Consider the following 19,139-nt stretch of genomic DNA (forward strand, 5'->3'; position numbering starts at 1 on the left):
TTTTTTTTTTTTTTTTTTTTTTTTGAGACGGAGTTTCACTCATGTTACCCAGGCTGGAGTGCAATGGCGTGATCTCGGCTCACCGCAACCTCCGCCTCCTGGGTTCAGGCAATTCTCCTGCCTCAGCCTCCTGAGTAGCTGGGATTACAGGCACGTGCCACCATGCCCAGCTGATTTTTTGTATTTTTAGTAGAGACGGGGTTTCACCATGTTGACCAGGATGGTCTCGATCTCTTGACCTCGTGATCCACCCGCCTCCGCCTCCCAAAGTGCTGGGATTACAGGCTTGAGCCACCGCGCCTGGCGGGCACAGCTTTAATAGACTTAAATGTTCCTGCCTGATGGCTCTGAAGAAAGCAGCAGATCTCCCAGCACAGTGCTCAAGCTCTACTAAGGGACACACCGCCTCCTCAAGTGGTTCCCTGACACCTGTGCCTCCTGACTGGGAGATGCCTCCCAGCAGGGGTCGATAGACACGCCATACAGGAGAGCTCCGGCTGGCATCTGGCGGGTGCCCCTCTGGGATGAAGCTTCCAGAAAAAGGAACCGGCAGTAATCTTTGCTGTTCTGCAGCCTCTGCTGGTGGTACCCAGGCAAACAGGGTCTGGAGTGAACTTACAATAACCTCCAGCAGACCTGCAGCAGAGGGGCCACACTGTTAGAAGAAAAACTAACAAACAGAAAGGAATAGCATCAATATCAACAAAAAGGATGTTTACACAGAAACCCCATCTGAAGGTCACTAACATCAAAGACCAAAGGTAGATAAATCCATGAAGATGAGGAAAAACCAGTGCAAAAAAGCTGAAAATTTCAAAAGCCAGATTGCCTCTTCTCCTCCAAAGGATCACAACTCCTTGCCAGCAAGGACACAAAGCTAGATGGAGAATGAGTTTGACAAATTGACAGAAGTAGGCTTCAGAAGGTGGGTAATAACAAACTCCTCCAAGCTAAAGGAGCATGTTCTAACCCAGTGCAAGGAAGCTAAGAATCTTGAAAAAAGATTACAGGAACGACTAACTAGAATAACCAGTTTAGAGAGGAGCATAACCTGACAGAGCTGAAGAATACACAAGTATGAATAGCCAAATCTATCAAGCAGAAGAAAGGATATCAGAGATTTCAGATCAACGTAATGAAATAATAACGCGTGAAGGCAAGATTAGAGAAAAAAGAATGAAAAGTAACAAACAGAAGCCCCCAAGAAATATGGGACTATGTGAAAAGACCAAACCTACATTTAATTGGTGTACCTGAAAGTGACAGGGAACCAAGTTGGAAAACACTCTTCAGAGTATTACCCAGGAGAAATTCCCCAACCTAGCAAGACAGCCCAGCATTCAAATTCAGGAAATACAGAGAACTCCACAAAGGTAGTCCTCAAGAAGAGCAACCCCAAGACACATCATCAGATTCACCAAGGTTGAAATGAAGGAAAAAATGTTAAAGGCAGCCAGAGAGAGAGCTTGGGTTACCCACAAAGGGAAGCCCATCAGACTAGCAGCCAGTCTCTCTGCAGAAACCCTACAAGCCAGAAGCAAGTGGGGGCCAATATTCAACATTTTTGTTTTGTTTTGTTTTGTTTGAGATGGAGTTTTGCTCTTGTTGTCTAAGCTGGAGTGCAGTGGCGTGATCTCGGCTCACTGCAGCCTCCACATTTCGGGTTCAAGTGATTCTTCTGCCTCAGTCTCCTGAGTAGCTGGGATTACAGGCACGTGCCACCATGCCTGGCTAATTTTTGCATGTTTAGTAGAGACAGGGCTTCACCATGTTGGCCAGGTTGGTCTCGAACTTCTGACTTCAGATGATCTGCCCACCCTGGCCTTCCAAAGTGCTGGGATTATAGGCATGAGCCACTGTGCCTGCATTCTTAAAGAATGCTGCGCCCAGCATTCTTCAAGAAAAGATTTTTAAACCCAGAATTTCATATCCAACTAAACTAAGATTCATAAGCAAAGGAGAAATAAAATCCTTTACAGACAAGCAAATGCTGAGAGATTTTGTCACAACAAGGCCTGCCTTACAAGAGCTCCCGAAGGAAGCACTAAATATGGAAAGGAAAAACTGGTACCAGCCACTGCAAAAACATACCAAATTGTAAAGACCATTGACACTGTGAAGAAACTACATCAACTAATGGGCAAAATAACCAGTTAGCATCATAATGACAGGATCAAATTCACACATAATATTAATCTTAAATGTAAAAATGGGCTAAATGCCCAATTTAAAAGACACAGACTGGCAAATTGGATAAAGAGTCCAGATCCATCAGTATGCGGTATTCAGAAGACCTACCTCATGTGCAAAGACACTCATAGGTTCAAAATAAAGGGATGGAGGAATATTTACTAAGCAAGTGAAAAGCAAAAAAAAAAAAAAGGGGGGGGGGAGTTGCAATCCTAGTCTCTGATAAAACAGATTTTAAACCAACAAAGATCAAAAAAGACAAAGAAGGGCATTACATAATGGTAAAGGGATCAATGCAACAAGAAAAGCTAACCATCCTAAATACATATGCACCCAATACAGGAGCACCCAGATTTATAAAACAAGTTCTTAGAAACCTACAAAGAGACTTAGATTCCCACACAATAATAGTGGGAGACTTTAACACCCACTGTTCATATTAGACAGATCAACGAAACAGATAATTAACCAGGATATTCAGGACTTGAACTCAGCTCTGGACCAAATGGACCTAATAGACATCTGCAGAACTCTCCACCCCAAATCAACCGAATATACACCCTTCTCAGCATCGCATCATACTTATTCTAAAATTGGCCACATAATTGGAAGTAAGTCACTCCTCAGCAAATGCAAAAGAATGGAAATCATAACAAACAGTCTCTGAGACTACAGTGCAACCGAATTAGAACTCAGGATTAACTAAACTTACTCAAAACCACACAACTACATGGAAGTTGAACAACCTGCTCCTGAATGACTACTGGATAAGTAACAAAATTAAGGCGGAAATAAACAGTTCTTTGAAACCAATGAGAACAAAGACACAACGTACCAGAATCTCTGAGACACAGCTAAATTAGTGTTTAGAGGGAAATTTATACCACTAAATGCCCACAAGAGAAAGTGCCTAAAATTGACATCCTAACATGACAAAAGAGCTAGAGAAGCAAGAGCAAACATTCAAAACTAGAAGACAAGAAATAACTAAGAGCAGAACTGAAGGAGATAGAGACACAAAAAACGCTTCAAAAAAGTGAATGAATCTGGGAGGTGGTTTTTTGAAAAAATTAACAAAACAGATAGACTGCTAGCCAAACTAATAAAAGAGAGACGAATCAAATAGACACAATAAAAAATGATAAAAGGGTTATCACCACTGATCTCACAGAAATACAAACTACTATCAGAGAATACTATAAACACCTCTATTTGCGAATAAATTAGAAAATTTAGAAGAAATAGATAAATTCCTGGGCACATACACTTTCCAAACACTAAACCAGGAAGAAGTCAAATCCCTGAATAGACCAATAACAAGTTCTGAAATTCAGGCAGTAGTTAATAGTGTACCAACCAAAAAAAGCCCAGGACCAGGTGAATTCACAGCTGAATTCTACCAGAGTTACAAAGAGCAGCTGGCACCATTCCTTCTGAAACTATTCCAAACAATAGAAAAAGAGGGACTCCTCCCTAACTCATTTTCTGAGGCCAGCATCATCCTAACACCAAAACCTGGCAGAGACACAAGAAGAAAAGAAAATTTCAGGCCAATATCCATGATGAACATCTGTGCGAAAATCCTCAATAAAATACTGGCAAACTGAATCCATCAGCACATCAAAAAGCTTATCCACCATGTTCAAGTCAGCTTCATCCCTAGGATGCAAGACTGGTTCAGCATACTCAAATCAATAAACATAATTCATCACGTAAACAGAACCAAAGATAAAAACCACATGATTATCTCAATAGATGCAGAAAAGGGCATCAGTGAAATTCAACACCCTTCATGCTAAAAACTCTCAATAAACTAGGTATTGATGGAACATATCTCAAAATAATAAGAGCTATTTATGACAAACCCACAGCCAATATCATACTGAATGGGCAAAAGGTGGAAGCATTCCCTTTGAAAACTGGCACAAGACAAGGATGCCCTCTCTCACCACTGCTGTATAACAGAGTATTGGAAGTTCTGGAGATAAATTTGGAAGTACCAGCATATAGGAGGTAATCAGAGCCATAAGTAAAGATGAGGATCATCTGGTAAAGGGAGTAATGGGAGACCTTTGTAGGGCATTTAAATTTGTAGATTAAATAAACGTAAAAGTAGATTTTTTAAAAAGTGGAATGTTTTTACTTTTTGAAGTTAATGCAAAAGAAATATGTATCAGCATCCTTTTATGACAAAGCCAGTGAATGTAAAATAATTCTGAATTTCAGAAATACTGAACTAAGTAAAGATTTATTTTTATTTTTCATTTAAATTATGTACATTTATTAAGCATTTGCTATGTACCAGGCAATGTGAGGATTATAACAATAAATAACAATCCCTCAAGGAAGACCAGATTTAGTAGGAAAAAAACAGGCTGGGCACAGTGACTCACACTGGTAATCCCAGCACTTTGGGAGGCCAAGGGTTCTTGGAGCCAGGAGTTCAAGACCAGCCTGGGAAATATAGCAAGATTTCATCTCCACAAAAAGAAGTTTCTAAAATTCAGCTGGGCGTGGTGATGTACACCCAGCTACTTGGGAGGTAGAGGCAGGAGGATCACTTGAACCCAGGAGTTTGAGGTTCTAGTGAGCCATAATCATTCCACTGTGCTACAGCCTGGGCAACAGAGTGAGACCATGTCTCTTAAAAAAAAAAAAAAAAAAAGATACAAAGGAAGAAAAATAGATGCCCAAATTTACAAGGCAGAATCGGCAGTCTGGAAGTAAAAGAGCGTTGATTTTGGAGCCCAGATCTAGGTTTGAACCTCAGCTCTGCTGCTCTCAGTGTAACCTTGGGGAAGTTAGTATTTCTGAACTTCTAGTTTCCTTATTTCTAAGTTTGTGGTAATAGCACCTACCCTTCAGGTTGCTATGATTAGGGATGATCTGTGTAAACCTAATGCAGTGCTTGCTTGATGTTAAATATGTAATTATTTTTATTAATATTATTGACGAAGGTAGACTTTATATGGGATAGAAAAATGAGTTACTTTATACTCTGCGAATTCATTCTTTCATTAATTATGTAGTGAGCCACTGCCATGCACAGTGTACTTAGGATTATACTGTGTATATATATTTGTGTTTGTTTTCTACTGCCTCATTTGTTTTTGTTTTTTAAATACTTGTATCACAGGTCTGTACCCACCAGGTTTATGTATGGTCTTCTCCCCTTTCAAATGTCCAGAGACCACCTGCCCCTCCTGGCACTGTCCTCATCTTCCTCCTTTCTACAGGGATCTGCCTGACTTATCTCTCATAATCTCCTCTTCCTCTGCCCACTCCCATATTTTCCTTGCTAATATTTCTGCTGACTTCACCTCAGACAGCCTTTTTACTTTGCATATAAATTTTTGTTAGCACCCCCCGCCCACCTTTTTTTTGAGATAGACTCTTGCTCTGCAAGTGCAGTGGCACAGTCTTGGCTCACTGACAACCTCAACCTCCCAGGCTCAAGTGATTCTCCCAACTCAGCCTCCCAAGCAGCTGGAAGCACAGGTGTGGACCATCATGCCAGCTATTTTTCATATTTTTAGTAGGGATGGGGGTTTCACCATGTTGCCCAGGCTGGTCTCAAACTCCTGAGCTCAGGTGATCCACCAGCATGATTCTTAAGCTTAAGCTTTTCTAGTGGAAAAATTACTTCCCCCAGCTACCTCAGGAATAATTTATCATCTTCTTTCTTTGTTCATTTTTCTTCTCACATGTTGGAAAACTTCCCAATTATATCCTCTGGAGATCTCCAGGTGTCCCCGCAGAAGTTTCTCCCTGCTGATGCTAATGCTGATACTGACACCAACATTCCTTGCACACTTACAATCTGGCAGGTGCTCTGCTCCACCTCTACTTTCCCTAGCAGTTGTGCTGTAAACTAATTGGAGGCAGGGATCAGATGTATACCTTTTTGGATTCTCAGTACAGCTTTTTATACACAGGAAATGGCCTATAAATATTAGTTGATCAGAGAGAGGAAGAATGAACAATTCATTTGACCTAGCATTAAAAATAATTTTATAAAAATTATTTCACAAGCAATTGTATTTTGTTTCATTGCCAGTGTTGTAGACATTTTAAAATAATAAATGCAAATAGTCTCAGTGTGGGTTAAATGTGCTTTTGTGGGTTACTTAGGAACCGCTTATTATATTGTTTTATGGCAAATTATATTCCAAGTTCTAAATAACTGTCTTTACAAAAGCCATTTTGACACATAAATTATAAGATGTGAACTGTCGGTTCAGAATTTTTTCTTGCCACTAATTTTTTAAAAAGGGAATTTAGTTTTTGGTAAGATGCCTTGTTTATTTTTCTTATTTATTTAATGAGTGTCTTCTTGTGCCACTTGCCACAAATAAAGATTCTCAAACATTTTCAGCCTCAGGGAATGAAGTAACTGCTAGCTAGAAATAGATCAGGGATTAACAAGTGTAACACATGTTGCTGATGTCATAGGGCTGTGACTTCTGGGAGGCAGACATCCCACTATAACTAAAAATGGGCATCAAGTGCACAGCATACACATTTACAGATTCAAATTTTTACATTTGTTATTGCCAATAAATATGCCACATTATTTTGAGTACCAGCCCATCATTAATTAGTTTAAAAACAATATCTAAGTGATGTCACATCCATCCCTATCCTGCCATGCTCTATTTAGGACTTCCCTGCCCCTCTATGGGACCATTGCACTAGAGCCCTACCCTGCCTCCTGTCCATAGTCCTTCCCTGTCCAACCCACCCACCATCCCAGTCCTCATCAGACTTCTCTTCACAATGGTTCCCCAGAAACTCAGTGCCAAATCAATCCTTTTATTTTCTGATTTCTTTTACCTCCCTCTTTCTTTCTCTCTCTGTTTCTTTTGTGTTTAGAAAAATCAAAACAAAATGAGTGAATACACAGAAAGTTTTTGCTTCGACTCACTGTTCTACAAAGTCATCCTCACTGTCTACTCACACTCCCTCTGCAAATGCATCTTTCTCCACCTAAAAATGTCCAGATGTCTTGAAAGGCCCAGTTTAAAACCTGCTTCACAATGCTTCTCTGTTCATCTTTTCTATCCAAATAAATGAATACACATCATCCTTATTTCTCCTGGGAACTTCATTCTTTTAGAACTTCTGCCTTGTGTTACAGTACAGCTAGTAGATTGCAAGCCCCTCAAGAAGAGTTTGGTTTAATTTTGGGCACTTCTTAGCACTTAGCAGAGGAGTCTGCTCATAGCAGGGGCATAAAAAGTATTTATTGAATAGTTACTATTTTGGTTTTTTGAGATGGAAGTCTCTTTCTGTCACCAGGCTGGAGGGCAGTGGTGCCATCTCAGCTCACTGCAACCTCTGCCTCCCAGGTTTAAGCAATTCTCCTGCCTCAGCCTCCTGAGTAGCTGGTACTACAGACACATGCCACCATGCCCCGCTAATTTTTGTATTTTTAGTGGAGATGGAGATTCACCATGTTGGCCAGGATGGTCTCAATCTCTTGACCTCATAACCTGCGTGCCTCAGCCTCCCAAAGTGCTGGGATTACAGGCATGAGCCACTGCACCTGGTCTACTTCTCTTTAAGATAGTATAGTTTCAGTATACTTTGTTCAAAGTTGATGTTTGTGATATCTCCTTCTGTCATTCTACATTTTCTTTCACAGGAGTTCCTAGATTTTCAAGATGCAAGAGCAGCCCCATTTTATTAACAGCTATAATCTTGCATTTTATCTGAACCTCACAGTAAGTAAATTGTACTGTCTCTATTGGCAGCCTCGTGTGTAAGCTGAACACAAGGACTACCATCCTGGCAGCAACTAACCCCAAAGGCCAGTATGACCCCCAGGAGTCCGTGTCTGTGAACATTGCCCTTGGCAGCCCACTCTTAAGTCGATTTGATCTGATCCTGGTTTTGCTTGATACCAAGAATGAAGACTGGGATCGTATCATTTCCTCCTTTATCTTGGAAAATAAAGGTATGTGAAGACAGGCAAATAATTCAGAGTAACAAAGAGAGATTAGTTGTAACTTAAAGAAATTTCCTTTCAAGAAAATTAAAGAAATACCCAAAGTATGCAATGTAGTACCAGGCAATAGAGAAAGGCTTAGACAGAAAGCAGTGAGAGGAGCCACTTACTGGGCCTCAGAATACTGAGTTGAAGGAAAAGGGTCTTTCTCTACCTGCCACTAATGAAACTAACATTGTTAAATATGTCCCTTATGATGAAAGGGGGCAACCTTATGATATAGAATTACCACTCACCTCTTACATAAAGAAAACCAGAATGAATTATGAAACAAATCTCTAAATGTAGGCTTCTGTTCAAATTAGATTTACTCAGGCCAGGTATGGTGGCTCACCCCTATAATCCCAGCACTTTGGGAGGCTGAGGCAGGTGAATCATCTAGGTCAGGCGTTCAAGACCAGCCTGGCCAGTATTGTGAAACCCCATCTCTACTAAAATACAAAAATTAGGTGGGTGTGATGGTGCACACCTGTAATCCCAGCTACCGCAGAGGCTGAGGCAGAAGAATTGCTTGATCCCATGAGGTGGAGGTTGCAATGAATGGAGATTGTGCCACTGCACTCCAGCCTGGGTGACAGAGCACTCCGTCTCAAAAAGAAAAATAGATTTACTCAAATATTATTGATTACTGGACAGACCTGAATTATTCTGAATAATTTTTAATAAAGGTAGGAAGCTTACCTTTGTTAAATTTAGATCATAAGACTGTTTTTTCTAAAATTGTATGCTCTGCAGACAATAGGTCTAGATTTCAATAACCACAAAATGTGAAGATTATCTTTTAACAAATGAGTACCAGAACTTTATAAATACTCTTAAAATGAGATATTTCCTTGTCCTTACAACTTACTGACCTAATACCTGATATATACAGGTTGCCCAAGCAAATCAGAGAAGCTCTGGAGCATGGAAAAGATGAAAACTTATTTCTGCCTTATAAGGAATCTACAGCCCACACTGTCTGATGTGGGCAATCAAGTTCTTCTCCGGTACTACCAGATGCAAAGGCAGAGTGATTCCCGGAACACTGCCCGGACCACCATTCGCCTGTTGGAAAGCTTGATACGATTAGCAGAAGGTCTATTTCATTCAACAAATGATGCTTATATTGAATGCCACCTGTGTGCAAGGCATGGGGCTTGGCACCATGGATTCAAAGATGAATGAGAATAACCCCCACTCTAAGGTGCTCACAGTCACTTAAAAATAAAGGCCCTGAGCCAGGAGATCTCTGCTTATCTGAGGACAGATGATGAGTATTGACCAGAATATGGTGTCATTAAGAAAGAAGAATCTTTGTGCCATCTCAGGACCTCTTAGAACTTAATATACCATTCATTTAGAAAGCCTTATTTTTGATGTTTTGTTTCTCAGTGGCAGCTGTGTTAGCATTTTGAGTGGGACAGTTTCTTGTTTTGAGTTGTTTCCCATATAGCATCGCTGGTTCTTGCTCATTAATTACCATTTGCAGTCTACCCCTGTCATTATAACAACCAACTTGACAATGCCATGCCCTGTCCCATTACGTATGTACGTATAGCTAACATGCATCTTACCTTTTCTTCTAACATTGACTTTTACATTTTAGCTGTGTTTAAATAATCCTTATAAAAGAATTTATATGAACTGAATAATAAAATAATACAAGCTTAATAAAAAGTACTGTAAAACAAATGGACTTTCTTTTTTCAAGGATTTATAGCTAATATTAGGGCAAGAAAACTCAGAATTTAGAATTGTTTGTTTGGTAGCTTTGAAAAGCTCATAGATCATAGAAGTGCCAGAGATGAGAAATGAGTTTTAATTTTGTGTAGTTTTATAAAAGACTAGAAAGTGAGAACTAAAGTTGCCAAATATTAAATATATGTTTATATTGCTCCTTTCTTTTCTAGAGCCCAGAGTATTTTTCCAGATAAATATACAAAATTGTGTGGACTACACAGAAGGATTAGGTGTATTATAGAAACAACCTTAAAGCTAGTTGAATGTTGACTTTTGTGCTTGATTTAGTAAAATTATTTTGTTATAAGTAGCTCATTCATAACATACACATGGTGAGTGCCGGGGCGGCAGGAGGTTAGATAGAGAATTACATTTCTCACCTCAAACGTTTCTAAAAACAAACATGTTTTGTTTCGTAGCTCACGCTCGCCTGATGTTTCGTGATACTGTGACTCTGGAAGATGCTATTACAGTGGTGTCAGTCATGGAGTCCTCAATGCAGGTAAGGGTATTTGTGTACCTAATTTTTATCCTAATTACAAACTTACTTTGTTTTTTTAAAAAAAGGGCACTTTATTAACATATAAAAAGTTATAAAAATGGACATATTCTAGTCCTAGTAATTCCTGGAAATTCCATATGAAACCATTTAAAAGAAGAGGAAACAGTGTCCTGGAGACATTTGCTGTGTTGGTGGTGTTGCTTTTGCCCATCCATGTAAAGTAGTGGGGCTCGATCCTTTTTCTCCTCAACACACCTGAGGGATGTTTGTAGTCCCACCAGTGACAGTATAGCTTCCTAGAGCTCTTGCCACCAAGAACTGGGGGAGTGAACTACAGAAAGTTGAAAAAGGCCCCCAAGTGATTTTCATACCCAACATAGGGGTATAAAGGGTGGTCTTAGCCCCCTGGAGATTGCTGGTCCCTAGAGTATACTTACGACTATGCAGGCTGGCCTATGGTGACTCTCCTGGTGTTTTCTCACCCCTTCAGGGAGGTGCACTGCTGGGAGGTGTGAATGCCCTCCATACTTCCTTTCCTGAAAACCCTGGGGAGCAGTACCAGAGACAGTGTCAACTTATTCTGGAAAAGCTAGAGCTGCAGAACCTCTTGAGTGAAGAGCTTAGAAGACTTGAAAGGTGAGGAATGAAAACCCAGAAAGGCATATAATGGAAAATCCTTGTTTGGCATTTAGTGAAACAAAGAAAGTGTGCTATGCATTAAGTGGAAAAATCTCTCTGTACTGTGTGTAGGGGATTGTTTCAGTTATCTACTGCTGTATAACCAACTGCTCCAAAATTCGGTGACTGCAAACACCACCCACACCAGCATTTTAGTGTTTACTTTTCTAGGTATCAGACATTCAGGCAGGCTCAGTGGGGATAGCTTTTCTTTGCTCCACATTTTGTTGGCTGAGGTAACAACTGAGCAGTGACAGAAGCAACATTTCAAAACTTAACCTTCCTAATGACTCCTAAAAATGTGGATAATAGGCTGGGCATGGTGGCTCACGCCTGTAATCCCAGCACTTTGGGAGGCCGAGGCAGGTGGATCACAAGGTCAAGAGATCGAGAGACCATCCTGGCCAACATGGTGAAACCCTGTCTCTACTAAAAATGGAAAGAACAATTAGCTGGGCATGGTAGCATGCTCTTGTAGTCCCAGCTACTCAGGAAACAGGCAAGACAATCGCTTGAACCCAGGAGGCGGAGGTTGCACTACTGTACTCCAGCCTGGCAACAGATTAAGACTCTGTCTTAAAAAAAATGTGAATAATAGAGAAGGAGGACACATGGGAAGAAACCTGTCACGAGCATTAGTGAGAATGTGGACTCTTTACCTAAAGAAATTCTGCCCAAACTTTAATGTTCGCATACTCCCAAAATATGTGGACTTCTAAAAACCTGGACTTTGAGTGTGAGCCTGAGAAATAGGAGTTAGGAATGGCAAGTTTGTCCATTTTTGGTGTCTTTGTGATCATTGTAAATGGCTTAATTATTGACCTGCAGCTCTTATTGGTGTTGGTCTCAAAGCCGGGATCTAGTGAATGAAGTACATGAGAAAGTAGAGCAGCTGCAAAGAATTTGGGGACCACAGTGAGACTGTTGACTATATTAAATAAAACCTTGAGAATTCTTCCTTCTCACAGCAGCCTTCTCTTTCTAATTTGTGAAACTTCAGCACGGCCTTCCTGGGGAAGTGTGGGGATGGGCATTCTCCTGCTAATAGCCAGGTGCCAGACTACGGTAAACTTGAACTTAGTATGAAATTCACCCCTCTTTCTTTTGGTCTTCTGGATCATTTTATGATCCAGAGCATGGTGCAAAAATCAAAGTTATTCCTTTGGGTTGTTTATGGTTTGATGTAGCTGATTCTTTTCAAGCCACTCCTGGGCTTGTCTTTGCTTTTGGAGAGGCTGCTCATTTTGACTGATCCAAACTACCAGAAACTGACATATGCTAGATTCAGGAGAAGAGAAAAAGTAAGGCTCAGAATCGTTGTTATGTGTTAGAAAGATGGCAGTTGGACTTCCCAAATTTAAAATGACCCTCCTGGAGGGAAAGAAAGGAAAAAAGAAAGTATTCGACAATATGAAAGAAAGGATTCTACCTTAAAATGTTCTTTTCTACTGGTATTTATTTATAATGTAGAAGCGTGTTCTGGTGTAGATCACCCTGCGAAAGCAACAAAACCAGGTACCTTGCAAATGAAAGTGAATAACTACCTCCAACAATCTAATGCTAATCTTAACAAATGAGAAAAAATTCAACTAGCATATGGGTTTTTACTGTTTTGGAAGGAATTCTCTATATCTTAAGGAGATAATTATAATGAAACCATTTATAGGTTTTTCATGTTTTACTTCCAGAAAATGCTTTATTCTGGTGACTGTATGACTCAAATAGTGGACATTCTATCCACCTTAAAACAGAGTGCAGGCCAGGCATGGTGGCTCACACCAGTAATCCTAGCACTTTGGGAGGCTGAGGTGGGCAGATCACTTGAGGTCAGGAGTTCAAGACCAGCCTGGCAAAATTGGTGAAACCCCATCTTTACTAAAAATACAAAAATTAGCTGGGTGTGTTGGCTGGTGCCTGTAATTCCAGCTACTCGGGAGGCTGAGACAGGAGAGTCGCTTGAACCCTGGAGGCGGAGGTTGCAGTGATCTGAGATTTAGTGAAACTCTGTCTCAAAAAAAAAAAAAATTAGACTAAAATAGGGCTAACTTAGCCTACCCTAACTTATTCTCATCTTTTAGGACATTTTTCTGGAACTTTAACATTTGTCAATAGCCCTGACCTCAATTTGATGCTGAGACGTATACTAAGTAGTGGCAATTTTGAAAGCTATTTGCTTTTTTGTTTGGTTGTAACTCAAATTAGTAAAAATGAACCTGGATTTGCTTATTGATATTTTCAGATCTATGTTGAGTGATATGACCCAATATTTTTACAGTAATTTGGGGGGCTTTTTTCTTATTATAAAGGTAATGCATGTTCTCTATTTTGTATTTTTAGAAGCACCAGTAATGAATTAATTAGAAAACAAAAATCACATGAAATCTTATTTCCCAGAGATTTATACCATTAACATTTTAATGTATTTAAATACATTTAAATTTAAGGTATTTTCTTATATTTTCTATGATTACACATGAATTTTAGAATAACTTACTCATCTGCTTTCTGGTATAGTATCTTTTCAAAGTGAGCACATAGAAGAGGGATCATATTGTACTTTATAAGAAAAAGGCATTTCTAGGCTGTCAGGAAGGGCTTTCTAAAGGACCCACTTCTAGGGAACTACAATCCTTATTAAGAAGTCATCCTCCCTGTTAACCAAAGGGAAATTTGAAATGGCAAATAAAAGATCTGGCAAGATGGTTGAATAGGAACGGCTGCAGTCTGCAGCTTCCAATGAGACCACTACAGAAGGCGGGTGATTTCTGCATTTCCAACTGAGATACCCAGTTTATCTCATTGGGACTACTGGTTAGGCAGTGGGTGCAGCCTACAGAAGGTGAGAAGCAGGGTGGGGCATTGCCTCACCGGGGAGGTACAGGGAGCCAGGAGACCTCCCTCCCCTAGCTAAGGGGAGCACTGAGGGACTATGCTACCTAGCCTGGATATTATGCTTTTCCCATGGTTTTTGCAATCCACGGATCAGGAGATTATCTCATGGCCCTGGGTTTCAAGCACAAAACTGGGTGGCAGTTTGGGCAGATATATTGAGCTAGCTGCAGGAGGTTTTTATGTACTCCAGTGGCACCTGGAACCCCGAGACAGAACCATTTGCTCCCCTGGAAAGGGGGCTGAAGCCAGGGAGCCAAGTGGTCTCGGCCAGCAGGTCCCACTCCCACAGAGCCCAGCAAGCTAAGAACCACCGGCTTGAAATTCTCACTGCCAGCACAGCAGTCTGAAGTCGACCTGGGATGATCGAGCTTATAGGGGGAGGGGTTTCAGCCATTACTCAGGCTTGAGTAGGTGGTTTTCCCCTGACAGTGCTAAGGAGGCTGGGAGGTTTGGACTGGGTAGAATCTGCCACAGCGTGGCTGTGGCTAGATTGCTTCTCTAGATTCCTCTTCACGGGCAGGGCATCTCTGAAAGAAAGAAGCCCCAGTCCGGGGCTTGTAGATAAAACTTCCATCTTCCTGGGACAGAACACCTGGGGGAAGGGGCAGCTGTGGAAACAGCTTCAGCAGACTTAAAATTTCTTGCCTGCTGGCTCTGAAGAGAGCAGCTGATCCTGACAAGAAGGATTCTCCCAGTACAGCGCTTGAACTCTGCTAAGGGACAGACTGCCTCCTCAAGTGAGTTCCTGACCTCCATACCTCCTGATGGGGAGAGACCTCTGAACAGGGATTGACAGACACCTCATACAGGTGAGCCCCAGCAGGCTACCGGCTGGTGCCTCTCTTGGACAAAGCTTCCAGAGGAAGGAGCAGGCAGCAAGCTTTGCTGTTCTGCAGCCTCCACTGGTGATACCCAGGTGAACAGAGTCTGGAGTGGACGTCTAGCAAACTGCAGCAGACCTGCAGAAGAGGGGCCTGACTGTTAGAAGAAAAACTAACAAACAGGAGGCAAAAACATCAACATCAACAAAAAGGGCCCACCACACAAAAACTCCATCCAAAGGTCATCAATTCAAAGATCAAAAGTAGATAAATCCACAAAGATGAGGAGAAAACAGCACAAAAATGCTGAAAATTCCAAAAACCAGAATGCCTCTTCTCCAAATGATCACAACTCCTCTCCAGCAAGGGCACAAAACTGGGTGGAGAATGAGATTAACGAATTGACTGAAGTGGGCTTCAGAAGGTGAATAACAAACTACTCTGAGCTAAAGGAGCATGTTCTAACTCAATGCAAGAATGCTAAGAACTTGATAAAAGATCATAGGAACTCCTAACTAGAATAACCAGTTTAGAGAGGAGCATAAATGACCTGATGGAGCTGAAAAACACAGCACGAGAACTTTGTGAAGCATACACAAGTATCAGTAGCTGAATTGATCAGGTAGAAGAAAGGTTATCAGAGTTTGAAGATCAACTTTGGTACTGAAATAAGGCGTGAAGACAAGATTAGGGAAAAAAAAGAATGAAAAGGAATGAACAAGGCCTTCAAGAAATATGGGACTATGTGAAAAGACCAAACCTAACACTGATTGGTGTACCTGAAAGTGACAGGGAGAATCAAACCAAGTTGGAAAACACACTTCAGGATATTATCCAGGAAAACTTTCCCAACCTAGCAAGACAGGCCAACATTCAAATTCAGGAAATACAGAGAACACCACTAATATACTTCTCAAGAAGGGCAACCCTGAGACCCATAATCATCAGATTCTCCAAGGCTGAAACAAAGGAAAAAATGTTAAGGGCAGCCAGAAAGAAAGGTTGGGTTACCGCAAATGGAAGCCCATCAGACTAACAGCGGTTCTCATAGCAGAAACCCTGCAAGCCAGAAGAGAGTGGGGGCCAATATTCTGCATTCTTAAAAGAACAGAATTTCAACCAAGAATTTCATATTCAGCCAAACTAAGCTTCATAAGTGAAGGAGAAATAAAATCCTTTACAGACAAGTAAATGCTGAGAGATTTTGCCACCAGCAGGCCTGCCTTACAAGAGCTCCTGAAGGAAGCACTAAATATGGAAAGGAAAAATTGGTACCAGCCACTGCAAAAACACACCAAAATATAAAGAGCAATAATACTATGAAGAAGCTACATCAACTAATGTGCAAATTGACCAGCTGGCATCATGATGACAAGGTCAAATTCACACATAACAATATTAAACTTAAATGTAAATGGGCTAAATGCCCCAATTAAAAGACACAGACTGGCAAAATGGATAAAGTAAAGCCCAACCAGTGTGATGTATTTAGAGACCCATCTCATGTAAAGACACACAGAGGCTCAATAAAAAAATGCAGGTAAATTTACCTAGAAAGTGGAAGGCAGAAAAAAAGCCGTGTTTGCCATACTAACTTCTGACAAAACAGACTTTAAACCAGCAAAGGTTAAAAAAGACAAAGAAGGACATTATATAATGGTAAAGGGATTAATGCAACAAGAAGAGCTGACTATCCTAAATATATGTGCACCCAATACAGGAGCACTTGGATTCATAAAATAAGTTCTTAAGAGATCTACAAAGAGACTTAGACTCCTACACAATAATAGTGGGAGACTTTAACACCCCACTGTCAATATTAGACAGATCAACAAGAAGGAAAATTAACAAGGATATTAGGACTTGAACTCAGCTCTGGACCAAGCAGACCTTATAGATATCTATAGAACTCTCCACCCCAAATCCACAGAATACACCCCAAATCCACAGAATATACATTCTTCTCAGCACGTCATAGCACTTACTCTAAAATCGACCACAAAATTGGAAGTAAAACACTCCTCAGCAAATGCAGAAGAACATAAATTATAACAGAAATCATATAGTGTAATCAAATTAGCACTCAGGATTAAGAAACTCACTCAAAACCACACAACTACATGGAAACTGAACAACCTGCTCCTGAATGACTACTGGATAAGTAACAAAATTAAGGCAAAAATAACAAAGTTATTTGAAGCCAATGAGAACAAAGAGGCAACATACCAGAATCTCTGGAACACAGCTAAAACAGTGGTGAGAGGAAAATTTATAACACTAAATGCCCACATCAGAAAGCAGGAAAGATCTAAAATCAACAGCCTGACATCACAATTAAAGGAACTAGAGAAGCAAGAGCAAACAAATTCAAAAGCTAGCAGAAGACAAGAAATAGCTAAGATCAGAGCAGAACTGAAGGAGTCATAGGTTAACAAAATAGATAGACTGCTAGCCAGACTAATAAAGAAGAAGAGAGAAGAATCAAATAGACACAATAAAACATGATAAATGGAATTTCACCACTCATGCCACAGAAATACAAACTGCCATTTGAGAATACCATAAACACCTCTATACAAATAAACTAGAAAATTTGGAAGAAATGGATAAATTCCTGGACACATATGCCCTCCCAAGACTAAACCAGGAAGAAGTCAAATGCCTGAATAGACCAATAACAAGTTCTGAAGTTGAGGCAGTAATTGATAGCCTACCAACCATAAAAAGCCTGGGACCAGATGAATTCACAGCCAAATTCTTCCAGAGGTACAAAGAACAGCTGGTACCATTCCTTCTAAAACTATTCCAAACAATAGAAAAAGAGGGCCTCCCCCTAAGTCATTTTATGAGGCCAGCATCATCCTGATTGCAAAACCTGCCACAGACACAATAAAGGAAAAAAATTCAGGCTAATATCCCTGATGAACATTGATGTGAAAATCCTCAATAAAATACTGGCAAATTGAATCCAGCAGCACATCAAAAGGTTTATCCACCATGATCAAGTCAGCTTCATCCCTGGGATGCAAGGCTGCTTCAACATATGCAAATCAATAAACATAACCCATCACATAAACAGAACCAGTGACAGAACCCACATGATTATCTCAATAGGCCTTTGATAATATTCAACACCCATTCATGCTAAAAACTCTCAATAAACCAGGTATTGATGGAACAGATCTCAAAATAACAGCTATTTATGACAGCCAGTATCATACTGCATGGGCAAAAGCTGGAAGCATTCCCCTTAAAAACCAGCACAAGACAAGGATGCCCTCTCTCATCACTCCTATTCAACATAATATTGGAATTTCTGGCCAGAGCAATCAGGCAATAGAAAGAAATAAAGGGTATTCACACTGGAAGAGAGGAAGAGTCAAATTGTCTGTTTGCAGATGACATTATTGTATATTTAGAAAACCCTGTTGTCTTACCCAAAACTCCTTAAGCTGATAAACAACTTCAGCAAAGTCTCAGGATACAAAATCAGTGTGCAAAATTCACAAGCATTCCTATACGCCAGTAGTAGACAAACAGAGAGCCAAATCATGAGTGAACTCCCATTCACAATTGCTACAAAGAAAATAAAATACCTAGGAATACAACTTACAAGGAAATTGAAGGATCTCTTCAAGGAGAACTGCAAACCTCTGCTCAGGGAAATGAGAGAGGACACAAACAAATGGTAAAAAATTCAATGCTCATGGATAGGAAGAATCTATATTGTGAAAATAGCCATACTGCCCAAAGTAATTTACAGATTCAATACTATTCCCATCAAGCTACCATTGACTTTCTTCACAAAACTAGGAAAAACTACTTTAAATTTCATATGGAACCCAAAAAGAGCCCGGATAGCCAAGACAATCCTAAGCAAAAAGAACAAAGCTAGAGGCATCATGCTACCTGACTTCAAACTATACTACAAGGCTACAGTAACCAAAACAGCATGGTACTAATACCATTGAAACAGAACAGAGGCTTCAGAAATAACACCACACATCTACAATCATCTGATCTTTGACAAACCTGACAAAAACAAGCAATGGAAAAAGGATTCCCTATTTAATAAATGATGCTGGGAAAATTAGGCATAAGCACAAAACAGAAACTGGAGCCCCCCACCTTACACCTTATACAAAAATTAACTCAAGATGTATTAAAGATTTAAATGTAAAACCTAAAACCATAACAACCTTAGAAGAAAACCTAGGCAAACCATTCAGGACATAGGCATGGGCAAAGACTTTATGACTACAACACCAAAGACTTTATGACTATAACACCAAAAGCAATGGTAACAAAAGCCAAAATCGACAAATGG

General features: G+C 40.3%; 1 protein-coding gene across 7 annotated transcripts in view; it reads left to right on the forward strand.

Annotated features, from left to right (window-relative positions):
* The window catches only part of MCM9 (minichromosome maintenance 9 homologous recombination repair factor), a 157,134-nt gene that overhangs the window by 99,663 nt on the left and 38,332 nt on the right, over positions 1–19,139 (forward strand). For 6 of the 7 annotated variants that reach the window (XM_032274934.1, XM_032274932.1, XM_032274937.1 and 3 more), the window contains 4 exons: positions 7,944–8,146; positions 9,072–9,275; positions 10,339–10,421; positions 10,912–11,057. In XM_032274934.1, coding sequence (XP_032130825.1) covers positions 7,944–8,146; positions 9,072–9,275; positions 10,339–10,421; positions 10,912–11,057 — 636 coding nt within the window. Of the gene's footprint in view, positions 1–7,943; positions 8,147–9,071; positions 9,276–10,338; positions 10,422–10,911; positions 11,058–19,139 lie in introns of those variants that run through there. The other variant, XR_004267838.1, reaches the window with a different exon arrangement.

Source organism: Sapajus apella, unplaced genomic scaffold, assembly GCF_009761245.1.
Source record: "Sapajus apella isolate SASKATOON/1434 unplaced genomic scaffold, GSC_monkey_1.0 scaffold6, whole genome shotgun sequence".
NCBI lineage: Eukaryota > Metazoa > Chordata > Mammalia > Primates > Cebidae > Sapajus > Sapajus apella.